Consider the following 27,957-nt stretch of genomic DNA (forward strand, 5'->3'; position numbering starts at 1 on the left):
CAAATTTTTTGGAAAATAGTCTGAAGTGACCCTCAGCCTGATTTTGCGATTCAACCTAAGGCTCAGGGGCTACTCCATATAGAGAGCGAGTACTTCGCGCACCATATATGATCAAGATTTCAGGGCTTGAGCACCTCACAACCTCGAAGCAAATGGAAGTACTTGAAGGACTACTCGACGTGTCTGAAGGAAGGACCAGAAGCAACCAGAAGGATGTTTTGACTACTTGAAGTACTCGAAGACGCCCAGCCAAGTACTCGATGCCTGCAGGACTAGGCTAGGAAGAGCTCGGGGGCTTGTCAGACCCGGGACAGCGGGACTGCTTATAGATATAGAATGTTCTAGAGTAAGGGATAGCTCATGGATGTACCTTACCTCTTTTGTAACTACCTGAATAGGCATAGAACTAGCTGCAGTACAAACGAAACTACCCGATTGTGTTGTAGTAGGACTCCAACTGTACTCGGCTAGGACTTTCCATGTAACCCTGTCCCCCAGGATATATAAGGGCGGGCAGGGACCCCCTCCAAACAATTATCAACACCTAAGGCAATACAAACCACACAGGACGTAGGGTATTACGCAAACTCGCGGCCCGAACCTGTCTAAATCTTTGTGTTCCTTGTACCATCGAGTTCTAGAGCAGTAGATTCCTACCTACAAACCCTACTGCTAAGGGTATCCCTGAGTAGGCTTGGCGGTAAACACCGACATGTACGGTCATATATCCTAAATCCGATCATGCACTTCTCTACTCAACTTTTGACCGGTGAAATAAAATGCCTTGCATGTCATACCTTTGTCTTGCGCATTCCATTTCATCTTCTCAAATGTTGATGCCACACAAGCACTAATCTCCATCAAGCCTTTTGATCATCATCATGAGTCAACACTTGGCTTGATCTTCTTTGAATGATATGATCCATTTCATATCATCATGTGACCTATTGGTTCATGGATCTCAACTTAACTTGGACTTCACCGTTGTCTTGGTCCATCGGAGCCAAGTCTTTGCTTAAACTTCCCCGCCACATGCGGTTTGTCGCTTCAAAGCCTCCAACTTGCCCTTCATAGTTGCAACCGGTCCATCGATGCAAAGCCTTGTCTTGATCTTATCCATCTAGCCACACGACTCCATGTCATGTCTCATATGCATTGAGTTCCTTCATCACACTATATGAGCATAGCATAAACTCTTAGCCGTTTCTCCTCCATGGCACATGTTGCTCATACTATTGTCTTTGTGTGGACTAATCACCTATATATCTCAACATGAAGACTTATTAGTCCACCTAAGTTATTACTCAATTATCAAAACCAAACAAGGGCCTTTCAAACCCAAACCCATTTTTTATGATGAAAATAAATGTTACTTTTTGTCACGGATTTATATTCCATGCCTCATATTGATGACGTAGAGGATGACATAGTTGATGGCATGACGATAATGTGTATGGCAATGATGATGTGGCCAATGGCATGGTCGCTGACATAGTAATGATGTGGAAATTTATGCTAACATGACAAGTGACGTGGATGGTGACATCATCACCACAACCCATTTTTGGATGGGCCTAATTCAGAGTGGGCCATTAAGTTAGACCATATTTCAAGCGTATAAAAACTTTCATCCATCAAATTAGGCCTGATTTTCAGCCCTTTATTAGAATAGTCATTTCAGCCCAGAACAGATACAAAAATTTTCAACCCATTTATCACAACTTCAAATCAAATACAATATCTCGTATTTACATTGAGAAGCACCTCAAAATAGAAGGTTACATTCATATTTTCATCTTGCATCAAAAGCAACGCACTAAAAACAAAAACAACAAAAGTTCCAGCATTTACCTTCAAATTTCCAATCTCTTCTCACTGCTTGTTCCTTGTTCCATTTCTCTGGCTCCTCGAGGCGATCAGGTGACTAGTGAAGCCACCCGATCCATTGGCGGTGCAGGCCCATGAGCCGAAAACAAAGGTTGTGCTCTCAAGCATGCCGAATCCCCTACCTAGCGCACCAGCTGTCAGTGTTTAGCCACCAAGCCTGCTCAGAGATACCCCAAGTAGTAGGATTGTAGGTAGGAATTCGCTGAGTGCTGGAACCTAATGGTGCAAGGAACACAAAACTTTAGGTAGGTTCGGTCCACGAGATGCGTAATACCCTACGTTTTGTGTGTTGTTTGTATTGCCTTAGATGATTGATCTTTCGAGGGGGTCCGTGGTGGCCCTTATATAGTCTGGGGGATAGGGTTACATTGAAATTCTAGCCAAATACTACTCAAGGAGTTCTTCCCAATGTTTTTTGGGTAATTTTCTTCTATTCGACTAGTCCTAATTCTGTGCGAGCAGTTACAATAGGATAAGATACATGACATGTGCTATCTCTTATTCTAAAACTTTCTACTCCAGTGAGCAGTCCCGCTACCTCCGATCTGACAGGTAGGAGCATTTCTAGAATAATGTAATGAGGATTGGGGTACAAATACCCTCTTCCTACTCTCACTGTACAGTTTAACTCTTAAAAGGATTATATTGCTGTTTTTACTTCGTGTAACCTTCGAGCCCGATCTTCCTTTCTTTTCTACTTGGTGATCGCAACCTGGATCTCAACACTCTATTAGTTGGTGAGGTCACCCTTGAAACCATAAGCTAGCTCAGAGGATTCTATTAGTTATAAGCTGTTAATTTGTCGCCGTGGGATATTTATAGCGCTACGTGGTTGCTGCGAACATTGGTGTAAGATAAAATTGCTGTTGGTACCTTTTGCAGCGAACGACCCGGGTGGTAGGTGGGCGGGGCGGTCGGCGGCGAGATCACCGCCAGCCGTGGGCGGTGGTGGCAGCTTGGTGGCCTTTTTGTTTTGGGTTGCTAGAGTTCGCCAGAGTTCTCCGGCTATAGAGGGAGGGGGAGGGGGGGCAGGCCGGCCCGACGGAGGTGGCGGGCGCGGGGCGGCGAGGCATGGCGGCGGGGGTGCCACCGGCCGGGCGGTGCGGGATAGCGGCTGGGCAGGGTTGGGCGGGGACGAGCTGCGGCAATGAGGCTCTGGCGGCCACGTAGGGTGGGGGAGGTCAGAGATGGCGGCGGTGGATCTGACGGCGTGAGCTGCCAGAGACGGGCAGGGCGGCGCCGGCGGCGGGGGCGAGCTCCGGCGACGAGTCATGGTGGGGGGGGTCGAGACAGTGGCGGCGGATTCGGCGGAGGCAGGGCGGCGCCGGAACCGTTCGCTAGGAGCGGTCCTAGGGAACGAGCGCCAAGTAGCGTCCCCCGTGCTTATGCATTTTCAGCATCAAAACATCCAAGCTCGCTGCGCTGTCCAAGCTGAAGTCGTCTGTCCATTCATTGTTGCCGTGCCTTTGGTGCGTTATGCTACTGAATCGTAAAAACTGTGGGTATGAATTAGCAATTCTTTCTTGTGGATGCGACATGAGAGGACAATGTGTAGAAAATGCACATCTGATCTTCGTATGTGCAGAGAAGACTTGTATGTTTGACTTAGTTTATATGGACAAAAACAATAGTACAACTCTATATGGTACGTCTCAATTGAGTTCCAAGGGTGGTACGAAAATGGAATTAAATTGTATGGCACGTCTCAATTGTATGGTACTAGTACAACTCTTTATGCACTGCTAGAAAACGAGTCATTCGTCCGTGACAGTTAGTACCGGGCACATTTTGGTTCAGTACTAGCATGCCCATTTAGTACCGGCTAGAACCACCAGCCAGCACTAAAATGCGCCACTGACGCCACGAAGTAACCATTTACTACCGGCTGATTGCTCTAGCCAGTACTAAATAACACCCAGAACATTTAATACCGGGCAGAGGCTTCACCCGGTACAAAAAATATCCTATTAGTACCGGGCGAAGCCTCCAACCAGTACTAACATACCACACCAAAAAAACCTCGCAGACGAGCGGCCAGCCAAGGGTCTTTATCTCTTCATCCCTTCTCCTTTTCCCCTTATCTTCTCCATTCTCGTCTCTCTCGAGTCCTTCTCCATTCTCATCTCTCTCGAGTCCTTCTCCCTTCTCTCCTCTTTGCCTCTCTCGAGCAAGCGGTTGCCGGCGGCCCGTTGGGCGGTGCCCTCGGCGCGCGGCGCCCTTGGCCAGTCGCAGCCCGGCCGCGGCAACGCGTGCGGGAAGGGGCCGCTCGGCCACGGCGGTGGAGATCCACACGTGCATGGCTTGGCAGCAGAGGCAGAAGCCTCGGCAGCCCGCCCAGCCAGGATGCGGCGACGAAGACACGCGCGAGCATGGCCAGGCTGCGGCGGTGGAGACGCGCGGCGGAGACAAAAGCCCCATGCGTGACGCCGGCTGGCCTCCTCTCTCTTCCTTCTTCCGCCTCCTCCGCTCCGGCATGGCCTCCTCGGGACGCAGGGACGCGGAGGCCTTCCTCGGCCGCTGACGGCGCGCGGGTGGCGCGGAGGCCGCCGGCCAGGAAGGGATCGGCACCGCCGGCTACCGTCGGCGCGCGGGTGGCGCGAGGGGGCTTTCCCAGGCGGCCGCTGTCACACGGGGGTGCAGGAATTGTGGTTCATGTAAAATCTTTGATTATGGTTCATGTATTCTTATAAAATCTGTAACTAATTCATGAGAAATTTGTAAGTAGTTCATGTGATTGTGAATTTTTTGTGATTGTGAATGGAGTGGTGGCCAGTGCTGTGTGGAAAAGAAAAAAAAATGAAAAGAAACGGAGAAGAGAAAAGGAAAGAAAAAGCTACACATGACGACCGACTAACAGTTTAGTACCGGTCGGTCGGTAATACTGACCGGTACTAAACATTCTATTTAGTACCTGTCGCTCCGACTGGTACTAAATGCGAATACTGGCGCATTTAGTACCGACGCGCCGGTATTGGACAGGAGACCGGTACTAACACGGGGTTCCCGCCCGGTACTAGTGTGGAATTTTCTAGCAGTGTGATGGTACATCTCAATTGTATGGTACTAGTAGTCTTGTTGAAAATGACAAGCACATAGTCCCTAAACATGACCAGTCCATCGGTGTAGCGTTCCAAGGCTCTATCTTTCAGTTCGTAGACCAAAGTGCGGATCCCTTTTGGATGACCAGCCGGATTCGTGGTCTTATTCAGAGCTGGGTAGAACAGATCAACACGGATTTGAGATCTTAGTTGTTAAGCTAGAGGCTAGAGCCAAATGCACTTGTTCTGTATTCTCTGCTTTACACGGTGATAGCTGCTGCTGCGGTGTCTTAAATAAACAACAAAAAAGCAAATCAGCAAATCGACTACACACTCTTTTCATTGGCAGGATTGTCAATGGAGTCCATGGCTCCACGCTACATCATCATATAATTGATATCTATAGTCCAAACCATACACTAGATGCATACAACCCATCTATCAGAGCTTGTTAGTTGCTTTCATGTGGGGTTTGTTGAATGATGTATTTTCATGGGACTTGCTGAGAGGTACGGTCTTCTTTTTTTTTTCTGGCATAAAGTTTTCAGCAGTTCTCTGAAGTCTGAACAAATGCTCCAAGGAGGGAGAAGTAGCCAAACACATGGGCGTATCCTTTTGGGAGCTAGTTGCTGGTCAGTCTCCGGATGAGTAGGAATGGTCGAGTGAGTGCTCAGATGCTTTCACACACAGCTCATAGCCAATCGGCTAAAGATATTCCTCCTCAGGCGTCTACTCACCAACCACAGCATGTTTGTTTTTACAATTTTTCTCTTGTTTAGATGCCTTTAAAATTTCAAAACTTTACAAGATTTTCCGTCACATCAAATCTTTGACCGCATGCATGAAGTATTTAATGTAGCTAAACAAATTAACTAATTACACAATTTGTCTATAATTTGCGAGACGAATCTTTTGAGTCTAACTAACCCATTGTGGAACAATAATTATCAAATACAAACAAAAATGCTATAGTATTTTACATTCAAAAGTCTATGCATCTAAATAAGACCTTTATCGGAAGTGCTGGAGGAGGACCGGCAAGTGCAGGCCTAGCTACAGCCTGCAACCCCTGCACCGTACCTGCAATAACACAGGCGATAGGCCTGCACAGGATAGTTACACGATAGTAACAGAAGAAATTTCGCTCACAGCTGGACACACAAATCTTGTGTGTCCAGCTGTGAGCCAAATTTCACACCCTAAAATATTTAATTTTAGGATTCGAATGTTTTTTAAATGTATTCATCCATCTTTAGGGTTTTCCAAGAATTTTTTAGTTTTTTCTTTGGCAAGTATTTTCATTTTCCTGTGAGCTAAATCAATTTATTTCAATAGCTCTAAAATCTTTTTCACGAGCTTCAAGTATCTTAGTTGGTCTCTCTTGTCCAAAACTTTCTTCAAGAAATGTTTCGGGAATTTTCGGATCTTCAGGATATATTTTCTTTAGAGTTTAAAATATTTATCTAGACTTTTCTAAATTTATTATATTCCGGAAAAAAAATTTCTCTCAAACTGGATCCAACTGCATTTGGCTCTAGTCCGCCCTAAATCCTAGAACCGTGTCGCGCGTAAGCTTGAGCTTGGCTATCATCACGGTCTCATTGTTTGTCATGTTTCTGTCAACAAAGTTACCCTAACACTACTACAAAAACTGATTAACAGTGATTTTTTTTCTAGAGGTGTGAGGTGGGCACATAAAACAACCGCATCTGTTAATGTCTAGTATTAACAGAGGCGGTTATTTTTTATTAACTTGCAGTCCTACGTCGCCCCTATGCACTGCCATCGCCCAGGAACTCGCTGAGCATAATGCCGCGGCCCCTTTTTGAGTCAAATCCGGCTGATTCCAAGCCTCTCAACAATGGTAAGAGGTAAAAGGGAACCCCCTCCGATCCCTGTCCTCTTTCTTTACCCCCACCTCCCTGCGCTCTCTTGTGCTCGGAATCACTCTGAATCTAGCCAACAGTGGCCACTAGCCACCATGGCTGTGCATCCGAGCTTTTTGCTGTTTAGATCCTAGAGAAGGATGCAATTTGTACTGTTTTCCTTGTGTCTTGCGAAATCTCCAGAAAACCCCTCTAGATCTGTTAGGTCTTTGTATAGCCCAGCTCCAACCTGATCTTTTGCAGATCTAACCCTAACTTTTTGTCCTTTCATGAGCACTATTTCATTGTCTTGTAAAAGTTTTCAGCTAGCCCTTCACATCCATAGTTAATCACTACTAGGTCTCTGAATACCTGTTTAGCCCATAGTTTCCGCATTTTAGATCTGTTTCAAATCATTCTGGTTGTGTTAGTTTCCTTTTCGTGTAAGCTTCAGTTGAGTAGCATTGTTGTATCGTAATTTCTATTTTTAGATTAAATATAGATTTAATTTGATTAATTTGCTCTCATCTAGTTTTACTAATTAAAATCTAGTTAGGTCTATACCTCGAGTTTTCCTAGTTAATGTTAATATGATTAATATCAACATAAATTTTTTTTGAAATATAATCTGATAGTTCAACACGAATCATATAAGTTTATACGTTTAGATGCTCTCACAAGTTTCTTTCTAATTAATTATTTAATTAGTGTAATTTATATATAGGTAATCATGAATAAAAAATGACTATGTGCTATTCATCTTTTCAAAATAAATATATCAATCATAATTTAGGATATTTATTTTAAATGTCCTTGACATTTGTTTTTCAAATAAAATAAATGAAGCTTATAGTTCTTTTGTTTTCTTTTATAATAGAAATATTCCAAAAGTTGTTTTTTTTTCAATCGTAGCTTCGTTTTTCTAAGTTTCTTGCGCTCTTGTAACCGTAGCAACGAGCTCTATCTTTTAGAATGCTCTTTTGAAGCTTTTGTTTAGTTTGGTGTATCTGTTCTTAGTTCTTGTTTGTTTGTTCATTGTTTATGTTTGGGCCCGATGCTTGTATGAGGTTAGAAGGAGCGCGGTCTAAGAAGTTTGAAGATCGAGAGTTATACGAACAAGAGTTAAAGACTCTTGTTTAATTATTCTTTGGAAGAAAGGCAAGTGTGCCTTGATCATGGTTTTGTCCTAATACTCATAATAAATACACCTTTCTTTATGCATGCATGTGTCATAATATGATGGATCCTATTAAGGTTTTACCTAGTTTTTATGATTTCTTGTCAACCTGAGTTTTACATTATTGTTGGGTAGCAACTGCTTAGTTGCTATAACTTGTTCTAGTATGGGAATAATTTTTAGAACCACGATGGTAACAATGATAATATTACACATATTTATTGTTTATGCTTATGCGTTGTTAATGCAAGATCATATGTTTTAATCGGAACACGGAGAATCGCCCAGAAAAACAGTGCAACCACATTACTATATTGCTATGGTCTTGGCTAATTAATTAGAAACTCTAGCTTGTGATGATATTACCAAAAGGGCAAGAGGGTAGTGCGTTGATGGGGTCACTACTAGAAAAGAGCCCAACAACACCAGTTGGTAAGGGCCTTAGGTACCGATTCTTTGAACTAGTACTACGAAACCAAGACTAAAGGTCTCGATCATCATCACCGGGTAAAACACCGGTACCTAAGGCTCTCTTTAGTACCATGTGAAGGTTCCGTCCGGTACCAAAGTATTTTTGGTCAAAAATAAATAAATTAAACTTGGAAAGAGGCCCACACACGCGCAAGTCGCAAGTCACATGATTTTTTCAGGCTAAATACGCACGCGTGTGGTGGCCAGGATTCAAACCCGCAACCTCTTGCCTTGCGCGTAGCTCTCTTACCATCTCACCTACATAGCAGTTGTGATTGAGAGGGGGATATTTTCCTTTTGAAGTAACCCATGGAGCACCTTTAGATACATAACATTACCCGGTACCAAAAGCTACAGGGTGGCAAAACCACCCGGTACTAAAAAATTAGTACCGGGTGATAACACCATCTAGTACAAATATCTAGCCTTTAGTACCGGGTGGTGTTATGATCTCTTTAGACTCCCATCCACCCCAAAAGTACCAATATGACCCGGTACCAATGCTATACCAACACGAAGAAGACCTGGTACCAATATCATTTCATACTAGTACTTTTGGGGTGGACCTTTGGCTTGTTTTCTAGTAGTGGTTATAGCCCATCCTCTTGAGGAATTTTGTTTATGGACCCTAGCTAAGGTACCACCTCATTAGGGAGGGTTATGATCACTGCGGCCAGAAACCTTCGTGGATTGTCATGAGTTAATGAATCTTTGTAAAGACCTCATAGTGAATCCATAGCCACTCACCTCGGAAGTGCTTAAGAGGCTATATAACTCGGGCGACATGGGAAACATGAATTGTGGCTATGTTTCTTTATGTCTGTTCTATTTCTTTTAATCTGGGTTGGTATGAAATTATACCTTAGTAATCAAGTACTAATAAAATTTTACCAACTAAAATTGTTTATCGTAGTAAGCCAGCCAGCCTTTCCTTAGTTTTCGCCTTCATGTTATGTAATTCCCGACCCTTGCAGAGTACCAACCATACCGTAAGTGTAACACCCTAATTTAAATTTCAGTATTTAATAATAAATTTAATTGGTTTTATTTAATTTTCTAAGGTTTTATATGCTTAGACTTGCATTTAAATTAATTTTCCCTCACAAGTAATTAAAATTTGTCTAAGTTTAAAATTTGTTGTTGCATTCATGCTGGTGCATAATTTTATTTGATTGAGTGTGGTTTGAATTCAAATTCAAACCTGAATTTAAATAGGTTTAGTTTGGTTGAAATAGGAAATAGGAAAGGAAAAGAAACCCACCCGGCAGCCCACCAGAACCCAAACCCAGTTTCCGGCCCAACCCACTTCTCCCTGCGGCCCACTCTCTCCTCTCTCCCGGGCCTGTAGCCCACCAACTCCCGCATCAGCCCAGCCCGCTCACCCCTCTCCTTTTCCCAGCGCGGCCCTGCCCGCTCCCTTTCCTTCTCTTCCCCGCGCCCAGCCCAGCAGGCCGACCCCCCCCCCCCCCCCCCCCCGCGCACCCCTCCTCCCCTTCTAGTCCAGCGAGTCCCTCCCTGCTCAGCCCGCGCCGCGCGCGTGCGTCCCCGACCGACAAGGCGGGCCAGCCTGTCAGCCGCTCCGCCCGCTCACGCGCGTTGCCCGCATCCCCGTCTCCTCCCACTGACGTCGCGCTCCCTCCGCTCCGCGCAAAGACCACACCCGAGATCACCGGCGCAACTGCCGGGGATCCCCTTCCTCAACTACGCGCCGAGATCCTCGGCTTCCTTCTTAAAACGCCACCCCGGCCTCCCGTGCTCCACACCTTCCCCTTTCCCGCAGCCCCAAATCCCGAAACCCTCACCCCGCCTTGCTCCACTGCGCCGCACCTCTGCGCCGCCGTGGTTATGCAGCCCCGCTACATCTCCACCCTGCAGATCCACGCTTTGGCTCCGCCTCGACGCTAGGAAGCTCCCCGAGCTCGCCACCCTCGACCCCAGCCTGGACCTCGCCTGAATTGCACCCGAACGCATCTCAGGTGAACTCGCTGCGCCGCCGTAATTCCTCACCGCCGGTGGTTTCCCGACCTCCCTGACCCCCATGGCACCTCCGCAGGATCGCCGTGAGTTGACCCGTGGAGCCTCAACGCCAGAGCGCCACTCCAGCACTCTTCTCACCGAGATCCGCCCGTGGGCCGCCGCAGGATCTCGCCGCCGGCGTCGCTGCGCCACGTCTCCATCCTTTTCCGTGCACGGTGAGCACCCTCCCGAGCCCCTGATCCTTTTGCGCTAGCTTGTAGGCCCTGATGCGTGCTCTAGGTCCCAGAACGCTGGCACACCGGTGATGCGCCGCCACATAGTTCCGCCACCGCTGTCGCGCTCGCCATAGTAGGCCTCCCCGAGCCCAACTGATGCCTCGGGTGGATCACGCATGATGCACTGATCCGCCCTGACCCAAAGCCCGATCGAATTGACCCCCGGACGGCCGTTTATGGTGAACTCCGGTGAAGTTCAGCCCGGCTCCGCCGCGGGAGATGAGCTCCGGCGACCAGCGTCGCCGATCTCACGCCCTGGCCACACGATCTGTCTTGAACGCACAGGATTAGATCCATTCCAGATCGGGTCCGAGCCACCAGATCCAAATCTGACGGCCGAGATCCGCGCGTACCGGTTCGCTGTGATTTTTTTGTTAAAGAGTCCCTGAACTCTTTTGAAATTAACCCGCAGTCCTGGTTAGTTCAAAAGAAATTCCAGTTTGACCCTATTTTTAGCACTTAGGCCCCCGCGCTTTTCTCTTTTAGAACCCGCCGTCCACCCCTAGCCTTTTCACGCGTTAGCCCCTAAATCTTTTTGGTTTTTGCACAAAGGTCCCTGGTTTTTGCGCAGAAAACCCCCCAGAAACTCTGTTTTTCTTACAGTTAAGCCCCTAGATCTTGTTTTAGTCCTAGTTTTCGCGTTCTAGCTCCGTTTTAGGTGTTCTTTATGTCCACGCGATCGTTGTAACGCGTAGAATAGTTCTAGCTTAGTTTTGTTTGCTGTTTTTATGTACTGTTGTACTGTTTCTTAGTGTTAGCCTTTGTTTGCATGGATGTTTATGTTGTTGCCTTGTTTTTGGCCATGTGTTCGTGGGTAGACGTTGAGCTACCCGAGGAGCATCAGTACCACTACCCGGAGCAGCCACCATCTTCTGAGCAGTTTGAGCAGCAGGAACAGTTTGAGGAAGGCAAGTATAACATGAACACCACCTATCACTTTTAAATACAATTTCATACTGCATTTTAATACTGTATGCCTATAAGGACTTTTCTAGCCACTTTATTACCTTATATATATCCCTTGGGTTGCATTTTGGTTAGTTGTGCTAGGATGTCACGCTATAACACACTTGGTCCTTTTTAATTAATTTGATTAATGGTTTATGCAACTTAATTCTGAGAGTGGCCCACGTCTCGTTATAAAATGGTTTTGTTAGAAACATGGTTTAGGGGGCCAGCACGGTGCTTACTGCTGGGTTGGCCACTCTCCATGAGGACCGGTTCATAGAGCAACAACCTGGGACAACAGCGCTACCACAAGACTGGAATGGGACGGTCTTGGCGTAATAATTAGGTCTTTTTGGTTTGGAGTAACTTACCTGCGGAGCAGGGGAGGTAAGCTTCTATGGCCCTCGTACTGAGTGGCCTCGTCTGTGCTTGGTCTGTGCACCTGTGTCTTGACGCCCACTAGACCTGCTCCATAGTCGCCGATCCACCCTCGCGGTTACTCCTTACCAACGAGATTCTTTGTAAAGGCCTCGTAGTGAGTTTGCTAGCCATCTCACCTAAGGAAGTGTGATGAACAACTAGCGTAGCTCACGACTTGTGAGTAAAGATGTGCAACCTCTGCAGAGTGTAAAACTGGTATACTAGTCGTGCTCACGGTCATGAGCGGCCCAGATCCTCCTTTTAATTAGTGGGGTTATCTTCCTTTGGTTAGGAGGGTTTCCCCAGGTGGCTTGGTTTGATTTGGTTTGGTTCTCAGTAGTATCATAATTAATTCTGATTAATTACTATGTAATTGGTTTATGGTAATTCATCAACTTGTAGTAAATAGCTGTAATAAAACTTTGCCAAGACTTAAAAGCTAATGCAGTTGAGTTAGCCAACCTTAGAGCCTCATAGTTTGTGTTATACTTGTTGAGTACAAGTCGTGTACTCACTATTGCCTCCTCTACTCTTTTTCCCTTTCTTTTTGGGGATACTCTACTGCTGCTCAGTTCCTGTCGACGCGAGGGAGTTCACCCGGAGCTACCAGGAGTACGAGGACTTCTAGGCGTTTGTCTCCCAGTTGACGTCCCTGTGGCGCCCTGCTTCCGAGAGTTTCTCGTATATGTTTTTACGCTTCCGCTGTATTAGACATTTTGTCATTAATGTAATAAATAACATTGTACTCACTTTATTACATCTTTTTACTTGATATGTGCTATGATATATTGTTCATTCTTATGTATATACGTGTGACTTGATCCTAGCACGTATATGATTGCTCGGTTTATGTCCTATTATAAACCGGGTGTTACAGTAAGTGTACGCACGCTTGTTATATTTGCTATTCAAAAGAGAAAGATGATGCAAAGTATTTTAAAGATGGTGCTGAGTTCTAGACGTATGCAACCCCGATCGATTGCCGGTGGAGTTTGAAACCTTCATTTCCAGGATAAGTTGTATAACTATGTGTCAGACCCGGAGCAGCGGGACTGCTCGTAGGCATAGAATGTTCTAGAGTAAGGGATAGCGCTTGGATGTACTTTACTTCTTGTGTAACTACCCGAATAGGCGTAGAACTAGCTACTGTACAAGGAAACTACCCAAACGGGTTGTAGTAGGACTCCAACAGTACTCGGCTAGGACTTTCCATGTAACCCTGTCCCCCCAGAGTATATAAGGGCGGGCAGGGACCCCTCAAAACACATCAACACCTAAGGCAATACAAGCAACCACACAGGACGTAGGGTATTACGCACCTCGCAGCACGAACCTGTCTAAATCCTTGTGTTCCTTGCACCATCGAGTTCTAGAGCTAGTCGATCTCTTGCCTACAATTCTACTACTAAGGGTATCTCTGAGCAGGGTTGGCGGCTAAACACCGACACTATGATAGTTTTTAATGATTGTAGTTCTATTTTCGTGATATTATTACAGATTATTCACTTATGAAGTCAGTATATATATGGAACTTGATCCTGGCATAGATATAGTTATGCATTCGGTTTTGTCCTTAAAACCAGATACGACACCAAAATTATCGACCATTTGATATGCTTTTATGTAGTGACACAAATGCACAATGCTTCTACTACCTGGTGTGAAAACAAAAGAGGAACTGAGCACAGCTGCCGAGGAAGAGGGGAGGGCCGACCGCCATCCGCCGTGATTGGAAGAGTGGAGGTGGATGGGAGTGGGTGGATGAGAGTTTTAGGGTTTGGACAGAAAATGAGTATACCAACATGGGTTGAACATGGGAGATTTGTGTGGTGGGTTGGTATTTCGAGCTGCTATTGGACCAACCACTCATCGTGCTGTGTCAGACCGGCCCACGTGCCGAGGCGTTAGCCTAGGCAAGATACGAGAGCCGTGCTGGACCGGCCCGAACCCGATTAGCTTCGTGCCGTGCTAGGCCAAAAAATCATGTTGTGGGCCGGCCTAGGGGCCTCGGATATAGATGGCAACGGGTAAAATCTGCGCGGATATTAACTTCACAAACTCGTACTCCTGTGCTAAAATCCGTGTCCGCGCCTGCACCCGCAACGAGTAGAAAACGACGCCCATACCCGCTACCCGGGGATACCTGCATACCTGCGGATACCCGTATGCCCTCGTACATAAACAGGACAAAAAGCACCGGCACTGGGCACGAGCGCCGCCGAGCACTGCCGGCGTGTGGCCTCAGTGCGAGCATCGGGCGTGGCTCGGGTGGGGGCCTGGGCACGGCCGACGTAGGGACCTTGGGAGTGGCTGGCGTGTAGACCTTGGGCGCGGCCGGCGTGGGGGCCGGGCACGACCGGCGCCGACGGGGGAGCGGCGTCCTGCGTGGGGGTGCGGGTCGTGCGGTGCGCCGCCGGTGCCAACAGCTAGGGTGTGGGGGACTGGAGGCGCTAGGTCTAGGTGGGGTTTTTTTACATATTTACCATATAACGGATGGCACTCGTCTGTTTAGCACTCTTAAAATGACGCCTACATATTTAACACTCTTGTCTCGCGGCTCTTACATTTTTACCACATTTGCCTACGTGGTAGGCCATGTGGCGTAACACGCTGGTGCACAGTCAGCAAGAGCATGTGAAATGTCCTTCCTACCCCTCATCTGCTCCTCTCTTCTCCCTCTCCGACAGCTGGGTCCTGCAGCTCTTCTCGCTACTAGGTGGGCCCCACTTGTCAGATTCATCTTCCACATCTAGAAACCGAAGCAAGGGGGACCCGTGTGTCGGCTACCCGCGCAGCCACCGCCCCAACCCGCGAGCATGCTCCGCCACCAGTCCACCATCGGCCGCTAGCGTGGCCGCCGCCCATGCGCCTTCTCCGAGGCTCCCCGCACAGTCGCCGCCTCGGCCCGTGCGCTGGCTCCGGCGCCTTGCTAGCCATGCGAGCGAGGGTTGCCACAGCATCACCCACCGCGGAGATGGCCACGGCTGCAGCCGACCATGGCCGTCGCCATTCATGGACGGAGCTGCATGCTGCTACGCATGCCGCCGGCTAGGCCAGTGCCCATGCGCCCGTGTCCCGTCAATCCCATGGCTGGTAGGGATCTAGTGCCCGCCCATGGCATCGGTGGCCCCACGTGGACAGAGATTGGTGGACCAATCGATCGATCCCGTTCGGCCGTCAGAGACACAGGAGGGACAAGGACGCGTGTGGCGGCGGAGAGGCAGCAGCGTGGCTGGTCGAACTGGAGGGAAGGGAGCGGCGGAGAGGACGATGAGCTGCGGTCGTCACGGTCCACGAGTGCTGCACGCGCTCTCACGCCCATCGGCCGGCAACGACGAGAGCAGGTGGAGCGCGAAGCGGGCGAGGAGGAGGCAGTGGCGCTCGAGGCACGCGGTAATGGCGTTGCAGGCGTCGAGCCGGCGGGCAGCAGCGTCCAGTGGAGTAGCGGGAGGTGCGAGCAAGTAGTCAGTGGCGTCGAGATGGAGTGGAGGGAGAGGAGGGCGACGTGGAGGTGGAAGACGAATCAGACAAGCGGGGCCCACCTGGCAGCGACAGGAGCTACGTGACTCAGCTGTCGGAGAGGGAAAAGAGAGGAGCAGGCGAGGGGTAGGAAGGACATTTCGCATGCTTTAGCTGACTATGTGCCAGCATGTTACGCCGCGTGGCCTGCCACGTAGGCAAATGTGGTAAAAATGTAAGAGCCGCGAGACAAGAATGTTAAATATGCAGGCGTCATTTTAAAAGTGCTAAATGGACGAGTGCCATCCGTTATAATGGTAAATATGTAAAAATTTCGTCTAGGTGTGGGTGGCGGCCAGGAGTAGGTACTGGACGGGAGATTGGGGATAGAAACCAGGAAACCGTATAAAGATCTATTATATACAGAGCTATTTGGCCCCACGTATTGATTTGCGGGTTTGCGAATTGAATATTAAATTTTGAAATCCGTTAGAAAATACCTGTTGAGTTTGAAGTTTTATCCGTGTCCATGTCTGTGGGTACAAACCCAAACCTGAATCCGCGCCCAATGGAATCGGTATCCACGGATTCACTATACCCGTTGCCAATCCGGAGCCTCGGGGGATGGCCAACTATATCATCGTCAAGGACTAAACTGAAGTGAACGGGACGGGGTACCAGCAAACCCGGGGAAGGTGCAACTGCCAGTGGCATTTGCTCACGCCTCATCGGTGCTCGCCGTTGCTCCGGCGCCGGCGGCGCTTTCCTGGCGTGCCTGTTTCCCTAAGCATCGTCAGCAGGGAAAGAAACAGGTACAGGCTCTACTCCTCATCTTTAACTTCGTTTTCTTTTCGCGCCGATCCTTTGCTAACTGCTTATATACCGTCTCGTACCTGCCATGCCTATATGCAAGAGCAACGGCAAAGTCGTGCTAGCAAGCAGCAACAAACACTGGAGAAGCTTCCTTGTTTAATTGTTTCAGTGGCCGATTTCTTTTTCTTGCGTTAGTAGATGGCCTATTTTGATTAGCTCCTTTATGTAGGGTCACTAAAAAGATTCTATAGAAAAAGAACCCAAAATATGGTCTATGGCAATAGACGGTTCGATGCATACCAACTGTTTGACGAAATGCCCGATTATTTGCCAGTTGCCTCTCATGGGTTCTTCCTTGCTGATTTCCATCAATTCCATTGTTTGCGTATGCAAATCTTTCACCTGATCAAAGAGATTTTTTATATGGTTTCTTGACGAAGAAAAGACTTTGGCATGTGAATCCTAAAGACCTGAACCTTTGTTGATGTAAACGCTGCAGGTGACAAGCTGCTATTTCCGTATAGAAGTGAATAGCGCTACACTTCTTGAGGTCTCGTCAACATACCCACCAGATGAAAGTGACCGCCAGCATGGGCCCGTCAGTGGCAGAGGCAGAAATTCAAGATTGGGTGTACATGCGTGTTACCGAAACCGAACAATCATCGCACATAAAAGATAGAGCTTCATGAAAATAAGGTTAAAGTTACATGATACAATACAAATAGTTCCTTAATCTATTATCCATACAATAAAAAAGTTACAAATTAACTCGACGAGGTGGCTTTTGGAAACGGGAGATGATGTCTTCATCAGCAACACGTAGGAAAAATTCCTTCTCAATAAATGGAGCCAAGCAATCATTTAAGTATTGATCCCCCATGCTATTTCTTAGCTTGTTCTTCACAAAATTCAAAGCTGAAAATGCCCTTTCGACACTTGCTGTTGCAACTGGTAGCAACAACACTAATTTCAAAAGCTTGTACACATATGCGTGTATGGCATGTTTATCTGTTTCAACAAGTAAGACTGAAAGCTCAGCAATATTCTTCACCTTCCTAAATCTTTCATCACCACGCACATCAATAATGAATTTACCAAGTTGATAGGATAGACACCTCAACTCGGTGACTGAAAAATCTTTGGGATAAAATTTAGCAAGTTTCATCAAGTTCTCCTTGTCAAATGTAGCAAATGAATCCTTGGGATTGAATGATGACATATAGATAAGCAAATCAGTGTTTACCTCGTCAAACCTATCATTGAGCTCCTTAAGTTGCCTATCAATGATGCCTAAAAACATGTCAACTTTGAAACGATGATAATTTGTGAGTTTGACATACTTCCTCTTTGACCTTCCAGCTGCCTTGTATATGTCATCCATATTGGGAACATCTATCTTGCGCTTCACAAAAAAAGAAGTAACATCAGCAAGAAAGCTCTCCCATCCATTATCCTCCCGCAATAACTCAAGCTGAGTCTTTGTCAAATATATGGGAAAAATGGCATTGACAACGTCTTGATCCCTCTTTTGCAAAGAACAATTAAGGTCATCTGTGTAGCCAAATATGGTGTCCAACAAATGTGCAAGGAACACAAATTCAAATGACTCAAGTGAACACAAGGCCATTTCAGCTTTCCCTGATTCTTTGTATTCAGGATCATCTCCAATTTCTTGCAGCACCTTTCGGATAGGCTCATACATGAGAATAATATGTTGTATCGTTTTGTAGTGAGACCCCCAACGAGTATCTCCAGGCCTACCTAAACCCATTTCTTGATTCAAACCACGGCCACTTTCAATTACACCCAACTCTAATGCTTCAATAACATGATCCGCTTGAGCAACTCGAAGCATTTGCAACCTCTTGCAAGAATTCCCGATGGCTGCCAACAACAACCCAAGTTGCTCAAAGAAACATTTGCAATCTTGATTTTCTTTGGCAACAGCCACAAGGGTTAACTGAAGCTGATGTGCAAAGCAATGCACATAATCCATAATTAATTTCTTTAGGCCGTTAAGTGCACCTTTCATGTTGCTAGCACCATCATATCCCTGCCCACGAATTCTAGACAAGCTCAATGAATGATCCATAAGTAGTTTCTCAATAGCATTTTTCAGTGTCAACGAGGTAGTGTTCTCCACATGGACAATACCAAGAAATCTCTCAACTACCCTTCCTTTCTTATCAACATAATGTATGCAAAGAGCTAATTGTTCCTTTTGGTACACATCACTAGATTCATCCGCAAGTATTGCAAAGTAGTCATCACCAAGATCTTCTATAATAAGTTTAGTGGTCTCTTTGGCACAACAGTTTATGAGCTCTTTTTGTATCATAGGGGAGGTCAGCTTGCAGTTCTTTGGAGCATTCTTTAGAACAACCTTGTTAACATCCTCAAAACTTTCTGCTAGCCAATTTAGAAGTTCAAGAAAATTTCCTTTGTTAAGAGACTCATCACTTTCATCATGTCCACGACATGCTAATCCCTGTCTCAAAATAAATTTCAAGCACCTAAGTGAATATCTCAAGCGAGCTTTGTACATGGCCTTTTCTTCTGTGGTTAGTTTCTCTAAAGCATCTCCAATTGATGTTCCACTTCTAGAGAATAAATCATGTTTCTCTTGAGCGAGACAGTGAGACTTGCAAGAACCATGTATGTCAAATTTACTTGTTTGATTCCAAAGACTAAAGCCCCCATCCACAAAACTATTTCCACCTTTACAATTTTTTATTCTTGAACAGATAGCAAACAAAGCAAAATGCAGCATCTAGTTTCACACTGTACTCAAGCCAATCATAGGTATCAAACCAACTCGGTACAAAGCGACGCCAACCCCCAATAAATTTCCTTGGAAAATCATGTCCTCGAGGTTGACATGGCCCCAATGCAATGTATCGTCTTCTCACGGCAGCTTGATCATTAACATTATAATCTGATATGGCAATCCTCTCCCCAGGATCATGTGGAAGCCAATCAATATCATAAAATGCCTCATGATCGTCATCATCAATTCCCTCATGTTGGTCTTCATGGATTATTGCTGCATCTCCCACAACTTGAGGCTCTGTGCTTGCCACTTCTGGTTCCACTTCAAGTTCATTATGTGTTTGCAAGTGAACAGAAGGGGTATCACTTTGAATTCTACTTTCCACAGTTTGCAGTAATGGAGTGGAGGCACTGGCTGTAGATAATTTGGGTTTAGCTGCTGCTCTAGTCCACAAAGATTTCAAATCAATAACTTTCAATCTTTTTGGTGCCTACAATTAAACAAATATGACACATCAAACTACCGAACCAACTGAATGGCTGAATACATCAAGTCACAGATGCAATCACGAACCTTTGATGCTGCAGCCTCTGAACTTCTTGTGGCCGTAGTTGATGCGTACGGCATCAGTTCAACCTGCTCGACACCAGCCATTGGCTCACCATCCTCCGCATTTGTGCTTGCCGTGGCCGGCGATGCTTCCGGCGCATCGGCAGATTCCGCGCCCGCCGTGGCCGCCGTGCACTCGGCTGCCACAGTCGCCGGCTGTGCAGCAACAGCAGGCATGGCCCTGCAGCTGCCGCCGACGCCGATTCGCCCTCCGTTCTGTGGCTCCGTCAGATCTGCTGCCAGGTGCCGGCCGCCGCCGAACTCCAAGGGCAAGGGCCAACCCTAGCAAGCAGCAGCAGAAAATAGAAGAGGAGAGGAGAGGTCGATTGAGGAATGAGGAGAGATCTCGTGGAGAGCCCCGAAGGGGATTGGCGTGAGGGTGAGGCAGTGTAGCTTAGATAGCAGGCCAGCCCACGGGCCTAGTTCTCTAATTTGGGCTCAAATAAACATGATCTAACTCAGTTATATATATATATATATATATATATATATATACTTGCTAAAAAAAATTTGTCCAAATTATTGGGTGTACATCTGTACACCCATGCACCTCAATTGGCTCCGCCCCTGGGCCCCGTATTGACATCACTTATGGTAAGTTGATGGGTAAAATAAGAATAAACATGCAATAAGAGCCTTCAGCGTCAATTGCCTTGCAAGTTCGCAACAAATATTCAAACTTTTTTTTTCTGATATATATTGTTCACACTTGCAAGTTGTAATGAAAAGACGTCTGTCAAATGAAAATATTTGTGGAATTTAGGCCATGATAGGGATGGCTGTAAGGAAAATGGCCCTCATAGGCTATTGTTTTTTATTTTGGCGATTAAGTGACAACATGATTATTAGGACTAATGATCATTGGGAAATGACCATTTTCTACCCAACCAACCAACCAAGATGGTCATTGGGAAGAAAATGTGTCTTTCGCACTAGATAAACTATAGTTGACATCTAAATAGCATGACCTAGTTTATGTTTTCTCAAAATAGTACAAGCTATAGGTTAAGATTTTAAGTTTGTCTAATTCACCCCCTCCCTCTCTTAGCCTCTTAGACTACCCGAACACTGATTCCTTTAATTGGCAATGTCATCTCAAGCTTCATTAAACTGCCTCCCACTTCTCCAGTATTCAATTTCCTAGCTTTTTCCATGATAGACTGATCTGCAGTTAATTGTAATATTTCCTCCAGGATCTTTAGTTCTGAAACCACTCCATCAAAGGAGATTCGGTGGGAATCCTTCTGTTTTGTTGTTTTAGCAGTATGGGAACGGTTTTGGATGCTCTCACTTCGAAATTCGTGTCAAAGCTTGGTGAAATTATCCAGGATGAGGTTATGATGACATGTAGAGTGAAAAAGGATATCAAGAGGCTCAAGATAAATCTGGAGCATTTCACTGCTGTTCGCGAGGATGCTGAAGCTCTAGCCATTGAAGATGGAGGGACAGCATTATGGTGGCAGAACATAACCGATGCTATGTTTGATGTGGATGATGTCATAGATTATTTCATGGCTCATTCACCGAAGCCTTCACCGCCACCTAGATCGGTACGATGTGCTCAGTTCCTTTTCTCATGTTTGGTAAATGCTTCATTTGATCATAAGGTTGCTAAAAGAATTAAGGACATAAATGGAAAGCTTAGTGAAATTAAAATGAACAGAGATATGTTCAGCTTGGATATAGGAAATCGTCAACACTTCTGAGTAACAGATGTCGATAGAAGTCAGACATGTCCCATAGATGAACTGGAGGTTGTTGGAAGAGATATTAAACAGGCTGCTGATGAGTTGGTCAAAATGATTGTAAGTACCTGCTATGAGAACAGATCAACTATTTTTGGGATTCAAGGGATGGGCGGCATCGGTAAGACAACATTAGCCCAGAAGATATTTAATGACCAGAGGATAAGGGAGAAATTTCAAGTTCATATATGGCTGTGTATTTCTCAGAGCTACACAGAGATTGGTTTGATAAGGCAAGCAATTAGAATGGCTGGAGCAACATGTGATCAACTTGAGACAAAGGCCGAACTTCTTCCGCATCTCATGGATACAATCAGAGGAAAGAGTGTATTTCTTGTGTTGGATGATGTGTGGAAATCTGATGTTTGGATTGATCTTCTTCGATTGCCTTTTGAAAGAGGCTTGAAATCCCGTATCCTTGTCACCACAAGACACCTAGATGTTTTAGAACAATTACATGCAGCATATGCTCATAAAGTAAACAAAATGAATGATCGTGATGGCCTAGAACTGCTTATGAAGAAGTTCTTTAGACCATATGAACAAACAAGTGATTTTAGTGATGTTGGATATCAAATAGTAAAAAAATGTGATGGTCTTCCTCTAGCCATCAAGGTTGTTTCAGGTGTCCTAGCTACTAAAAGAACAAGGGGAGAATGGGAGAACATCCGAGATAGCAGATGGTCTGTTCATGGACTTCCCAAAGAACTAGGAGGTCCCCTGTACTTAAGTTATAGACACTTACCCTCCCAACTTAAGCAGTGCTTTCTTTGGTGCGCTTTGTTGCCTCCGAATTTTGTGATTGAGCGTGATGATGTTGCTTACTGGTGGGTCGCTGAAGGCTTTGTAAGAAAAGAGGACAGGTATTCAATACATGAGATTGCTGAAGAGTACTACCATGAGCTACTTAGGAGGAATCTTCTACAGCCAAGGCCAGAATTTTTGGACAAAGGTGAATCCACGATGCATGATCTTTTGAGGTCACTAGGACAATATTTGACAAGGGATCACTCCTTATCCTTGAATGCTGAAAATAGCAAAGCCCTACCAAATTTGCGTCGCTTAGTAATCAGTTGTGATATAGAAGAAATATCTGCTATAGAAGAGCAGAAGCGCATGAGGAGCCTCCTAATTTTCAATAACAAAAATTTCAAATTAGTCAACAAGGAAATCAGCAGAATTGAGCATATCCGTGTTTTAGTTCTAACTGGAACAGGCATCCACACCATACCAGAGTCAGTGGGAAGCTTGGTACTGTTGAGGTTGCTAGATCTAAGCTTTACAAAAATTAACAACCTTCCAGAGTCCATTGGAAACCTTGTCAGTCTTGAATACCTCAGATTGTATGGTTGCCATAAGTTGACCAGCCTGCCAGTTAGTTTGATGAAGCTATCTAACATAAGCTTTCTTCATCTAGAAAGGGCTGCCATTGAGCATGTTCCTAGAGGAATCGAGAAGTTCCAGCAGCTCTACAACCTTAGAGGAGTCTTCGAAAGTGGTACTGGGTTCAGATTGGAGGAACTACAATTTCTCCCCAATATCCAACGTCTCGTTGTTTTGAAGTTAGAAAAAGCAACACCAAGGGGCGTGCTTGTGCTGAAAAAGAGTCATAATCTCAGAGAACTGACACTGTATTGCACAATGGGATCAGATACTAATGATAGAACGCATTACCAGGCCTATGAGATTGAGAGAATTCAGCAGGTCTGTGAGATGCTTATTCCATCAGAGAGCCTGCTTTATATTTTCCTCAATGGATTTCCGGGTGTAAGGTTCCCAGAATGGTTGTGTTTGGAGCCAGAGGAAAAGCTGCCAAATTTGGCTCACATGCACCTCAATGAATGCATATCATGTTCACAGCTTCCACCAGCAGGTCAGATGCCAGAACTACTTGTTCTTCAGATTAAAGGTGCAGACTCAATAGTGAATATCGGTGCAGAACTCCTTGGCCAAGGTGTGAAGAATGCAGCAGCCTTTTTCCCAAAGCTCGAATTGCTTCACATCTTTGACATGCGTAACTTGGAAAGTTGGTCCCTGAGTCCCAATACAGAAAATTTATATGACCTGATGCCTTGCCTTAAGCGTCTTTTCCTCCTTGATTGTCCAAAACTCAGAGCCCTCCCTGAAGATCTGGGTAGAATTGTCAATTTAAAAAGAATTCACATTGAAGGTGCTCATAATCTGGAAGAAGTTGTGAACCTTCCTTCAGTCGTGTGGCTCAAGGTCAAGAATAACAGATCTTTGAGGAGGATCTTCAATCTTTGTAACTTGCAGGACTTGTTTGCCCAGGACTGCCCAGGATTGGATCTGGCTGACAACCAAAGCTCACTGAAATGCTTGTACATGGTTGACTGCCCGAATGCACAGTATTTCATCGTGTCTTGAAAGAAGAAGAAGACATCCAAGTCTACGTTGCAACACTTGGTGCAGATGGCCGGGATATCTTTCCAGATGAGTCTATATATAATTAGAAAGGTGAGCAAACCATCTCAGTAAAATGACCTCATTTTATTGCGATATATGTTATGATGAATGTTTGGGATTGACGTTATTTGGCAATTGATTCGTATTTGTCTCTTTATCTTTTTTTCGTAGTTGGCAATGTTATTTTGTGATCTGAATTATATTAGAAGAACAATTGGAATTACTTTTGGACTCGTTTCCTTTCCTGACTTGAGTTCTTATCCCATAAATAGTCATATAATACAACAATTAAACTAACATCTCTTCACCTGTAACTCTCCCAATATTCTGGTACTTATGTTCATGTTTTTTTTAAAAATATTAGTATTCATCTCTTGTGCAATTGCTCTTTTTTACTTTGTCTACTGTCAGTTCTACAACTGCCAAACTAACTATATATAAACATGCTACTCTTCTTACCGCACAGGACCAGATCTCAGCAATATTATGATGGTAATGATCAAGCTTTGGATCGATCATTGGCTTTTCGGAAAAGTTCTCGATGTCAGGAGAAGCTTTAGTTATATTTTGTAGGCGAATGGGAAATTTTAGTGTTCGGTTGATTTTGTTGCTCACCTCTTTATTGGAGCCTTCGTCATGTCCTTTTCTGGTGTGCCTATATGGTGTTTTTGTATTATTTGAGCGTGTTGAATCTCCTTTCCTAGCATTTCAGTGTCTTTGATAGAGGAATTCGAGCTGAATGTAATGTTCAGAAACTTGTGGAGAAGCAATGAAGCATTATGGGTGTGTTTAGTTGGTAAAAAAGTTGAGGTTTTTAGTACTGTAGCACATTTCGTTATTACTTGACAATTAATATTCAATTATGGACTAACTAGGCTTAAAGATTCAGCTCGTGGTAATCAGTTAGACTATATAATTAGTTATTTTTTCAACTGTATTTAATGCTCCATGTATGTGTCCAAAAATTCGATGTGATGGGTACTGTGCAAAATTTTTGGGAACTAAACAGGACCTATATCTCTGAATATGCATCTTTCTACTTTTTCTGCTGGTGAAATGACCAAAGTTTAAAGTCTGGCTCTGAATGCCGCTTGCAGATTTCAGCGCCTAAACCTGCAAGTGAGCTCATGGCCCTGCCCTGGTCGGAGGGGATTGGAAAGACACTGTCCAGTTAATTAAGCTAGCATAGCATGCAGTGTTGGCTTAGATTTTTTTTTGCTACGCCCTCCGTTCCAAATTATATATCTTTTTGATATTTCTAAGTGCATAGTTTTGGCTATGTATCTAGACATAGTGTATACCTAGGTGTATATAAAAAACTATACATCTAGAAATACTTAGAAAAAATTGGTCCTGTCGCACTGAAAGATCAAAAGATCAAGACTTCCATAAAATACCACCTAAAGCGTTCGCCTCCGTAAACCAAATATTACTCGAAAGTACCATTCTGTTAATTTTGTCCACTGAAAATACCTCCTACTCCTACCGGCGCCACCCACTCCTCTTCCCACACGACCGGCACCGACTGCTCCCCATCCCACACGACTAGCGTGCGGCCGCTGGTGGCTGCGGGGCAGCAGAGAAGGGTGGGAGCGGGAGCAAGGGTGGGGCTGGGGCGACCACCACCACACCGTGTCAGTGGCGGATCTACCGGTGGGTAGCCGGGGTTAGAGGCCCCCTACTGCCGGGCAACCTATGGAACCCCCCCCCCTTCTGCCATGGGAGAGAACATAGGAGGGTCTGAGCGGCTGAACCTTGAGGCGTTTGGAGCTTGAAGATGAAGTCCGTCCGGCGGCCGGCGTAACTGGGCCATTTAGCTGGCCATTGGCCCAAATTTCTTTCCCTCGCCAGGCCGCCAGGCAGGCCCAAATTTCTTACTCGGCCTCTCTTCTCTCTCTCGGTATCTCTGCCTCTCGCTCTCTCCCAGTACGGCCCTCTCTTCCCGGCTCCCGCTCGCCGCTCGGCTGCTCGAACCGCGGAGCACCACACCGCCGTAGGAGCGTGGTGCAGGACAGCAGGGCACTGGCCGCAGGCGGCATGGCATGGGCGCAGGCTGCAGGGCGGGAGGCAGGCGTGGCGACCGAGCACGGGCGTGGCGACCGAGCACGGGCGCGGCGCAGCGGACGAGCAGGTGCAATGCAACGGCGAGCGGGCGGACAAGCAGGCACTAAAGCACCTGCTGAGTGGCAGAGGAGATAGGAGATCTGAACAAGAAAACTTCTAGGTAATGGAAAATTTCTAGCTCAAATGGTTTTTTTGGACGTGCAAGAAGAAATCAAGATTTTCTTGGATATTATGAAAGCTTTCTCAAGTTGCTGAAATTATGGTGAAGATTGGAATGTATAAATCATATCAATTAGTTTATCGCCCTATTGAGCTAAGATAGATACTTTCATTGGCAACTGCTTCAGTTGAGCGGATTTTTTCAACTATGTCTATTATAAAAGAGATTTGGGTAATAAAATGGGAGATAAATGGCTTAATGACTTGATGATATGCTACACCAAGAAGGAACTATTTGGAAACTTTAGTAACGAAAAAATCAATAAGATATTTGAAGAGATGAATACACTAGAAGTTAGCTATTCCATTCCATCCATTCTGCAAAATAAAACTCTACAAAAATAATCTGTCTCTCCATACTATTCTTCAAAAAAAGCATGGGCTATAAAAAAAGAGTGAAAAGATGGCATACCAAAGAAGCATGACCCACAGTGAGCGAGAGAGAAAAAATAGCGTGCCAAAGAAGCATGAACCAAAAAAAAATTGGACACATGGATGTTCATGAAAGAAAAGAGTGAAAATAATATAGCCATGATCTCATGTCATTCGAATAAAAGGAGAGGGGGATTCATGCAAGGAGTCTTTTATTTTGAGCATCCACCATCCATTTTCCACACACGTGCACAATCTTGATCAGCTTGTATGACTTGTTATCTCCATGGATCCATTATTTGATTTTACAATACATGTACACATGTGAATGCTTCCTTTTTACCTACCATGAGCTCCGCATAAGCTATCGTTAGAAGTAGGATGAAAAACAACAATACCTTGGTGAGGATGTTTACACATTGAGTGATATGAGAGATCCTATGGGAAGGTAAAGATATGGTTGGTATTTACAAAATATTTTTCAAAACCCCAGTCATACAGCAGTAAAGTGGAGGAGACTGAAGTCAGCACCGTTCCACTCTTCAACTTCCCAAATAAATATGATAGACACATCAATATTCACAAGTAAAGGTGAAGTCTAGAATAATCTGTATGCAGGTACCATATCATATGGGAGCCGAGTCGGCCTTAGTCCTAACCTTTACTCGGGACGAGCAAAAAACTAAGTGTGGGGGATCTTGTTGACGGTCTATTTCGACCCATTTTGACAGTCAACTTTCGCGCAAAATAAGAGCATCAAAAGGGACAAATGGTAGGATGGGATGAATTATTGATAAATTCCACGGATGCTGATTTGGAAATGTGTGCAGATGAATTTGGGCCAAAAATGGAGGAAAGTAGCAAGAATGATCCAATGTATAAATGCTCAACCAAACACAAGGATCAATAGGGCCCACTTGACAGCCACACATGAGGAGAAACACAGCAATAAACAAGGTGATAGGTCATCAATCTATGGAAACATCTTCTCGACCAATCAGGCGCGATTACAAGGATCCATGGGCCCACCAGACCTAAACCGACTTAAGACAAGGTCGCGCACCCATATCTGCCATTTGGGACCTTGGGAGGACCGAACTGCCAAAGGGGAGGCCGAGTGGGCCAGGCCCATGATCGGCGCCACCGACCTACCCCTTGAGAGTGAAGCTTCCTTGATGCTTCCTCAAGTTGGTTCAAGGTGTGACTCTGCCATTTCACCGTGTGAAGTCCCCCTTTTCCCCCACTATAAATATGAGGGGAGGGGGTAAGAATAGGGGCATCTCACACTTCCACTCTCTTCTCTCTTTTAGAGTTTAGAGTCCTCTGGTAAGAGTTAGGGGTAGAGTTACGTAGGAGGGCGCTATAATGTCGGTGCTCTTCTCCAATTAGTACCTCTACGAGAGTGAGGGGGAGTCGAGGTTGGT

The 27,957-nt window shown here is 45.5% G+C and overlaps 1 protein-coding gene and 1 pseudogene across 1 annotated transcript; one reads left to right on the forward strand and one right to left on the reverse strand.

Moving 5' to 3' along the window:
- Positions 1 to 17,087: 17,087 nt before the first annotated feature.
- Positions 17,088 to 19,931, reverse strand: LOC120684833 (zinc finger MYM-type protein 1-like). The gene is made up of 3 exons (XM_039966698.1): positions 19,674 to 19,931; positions 19,240 to 19,590; positions 17,088 to 18,818 (listed from the first exon to the last, which is right to left on the reverse strand). Exons 1-3 carry the CDS (start codon positions 19,884 to 19,886, stop codon positions 17,088 to 17,090), a joined length of 2,295 nt encoding a protein of 764 aa, XP_039822632.1. The 5' UTR covers positions 19,887 to 19,931.
- A 354-nt stretch (positions 19,932 to 20,285) lies between these two features.
- LOC120686059 lies at positions 20,286 to 23,925 on the forward strand (annotated as a pseudogene).
- Positions 23,926 to 27,957: the final 4,032 nt, after the last annotated feature.

The sequence above is a fragment of the Panicum virgatum genome, chromosome 8N, assembly GCF_016808335.1.
Source record: "Panicum virgatum strain AP13 chromosome 8N, P.virgatum_v5, whole genome shotgun sequence".
Taxonomy (NCBI): Eukaryota; Viridiplantae; Streptophyta; class Magnoliopsida; order Poales; family Poaceae; genus Panicum; species Panicum virgatum.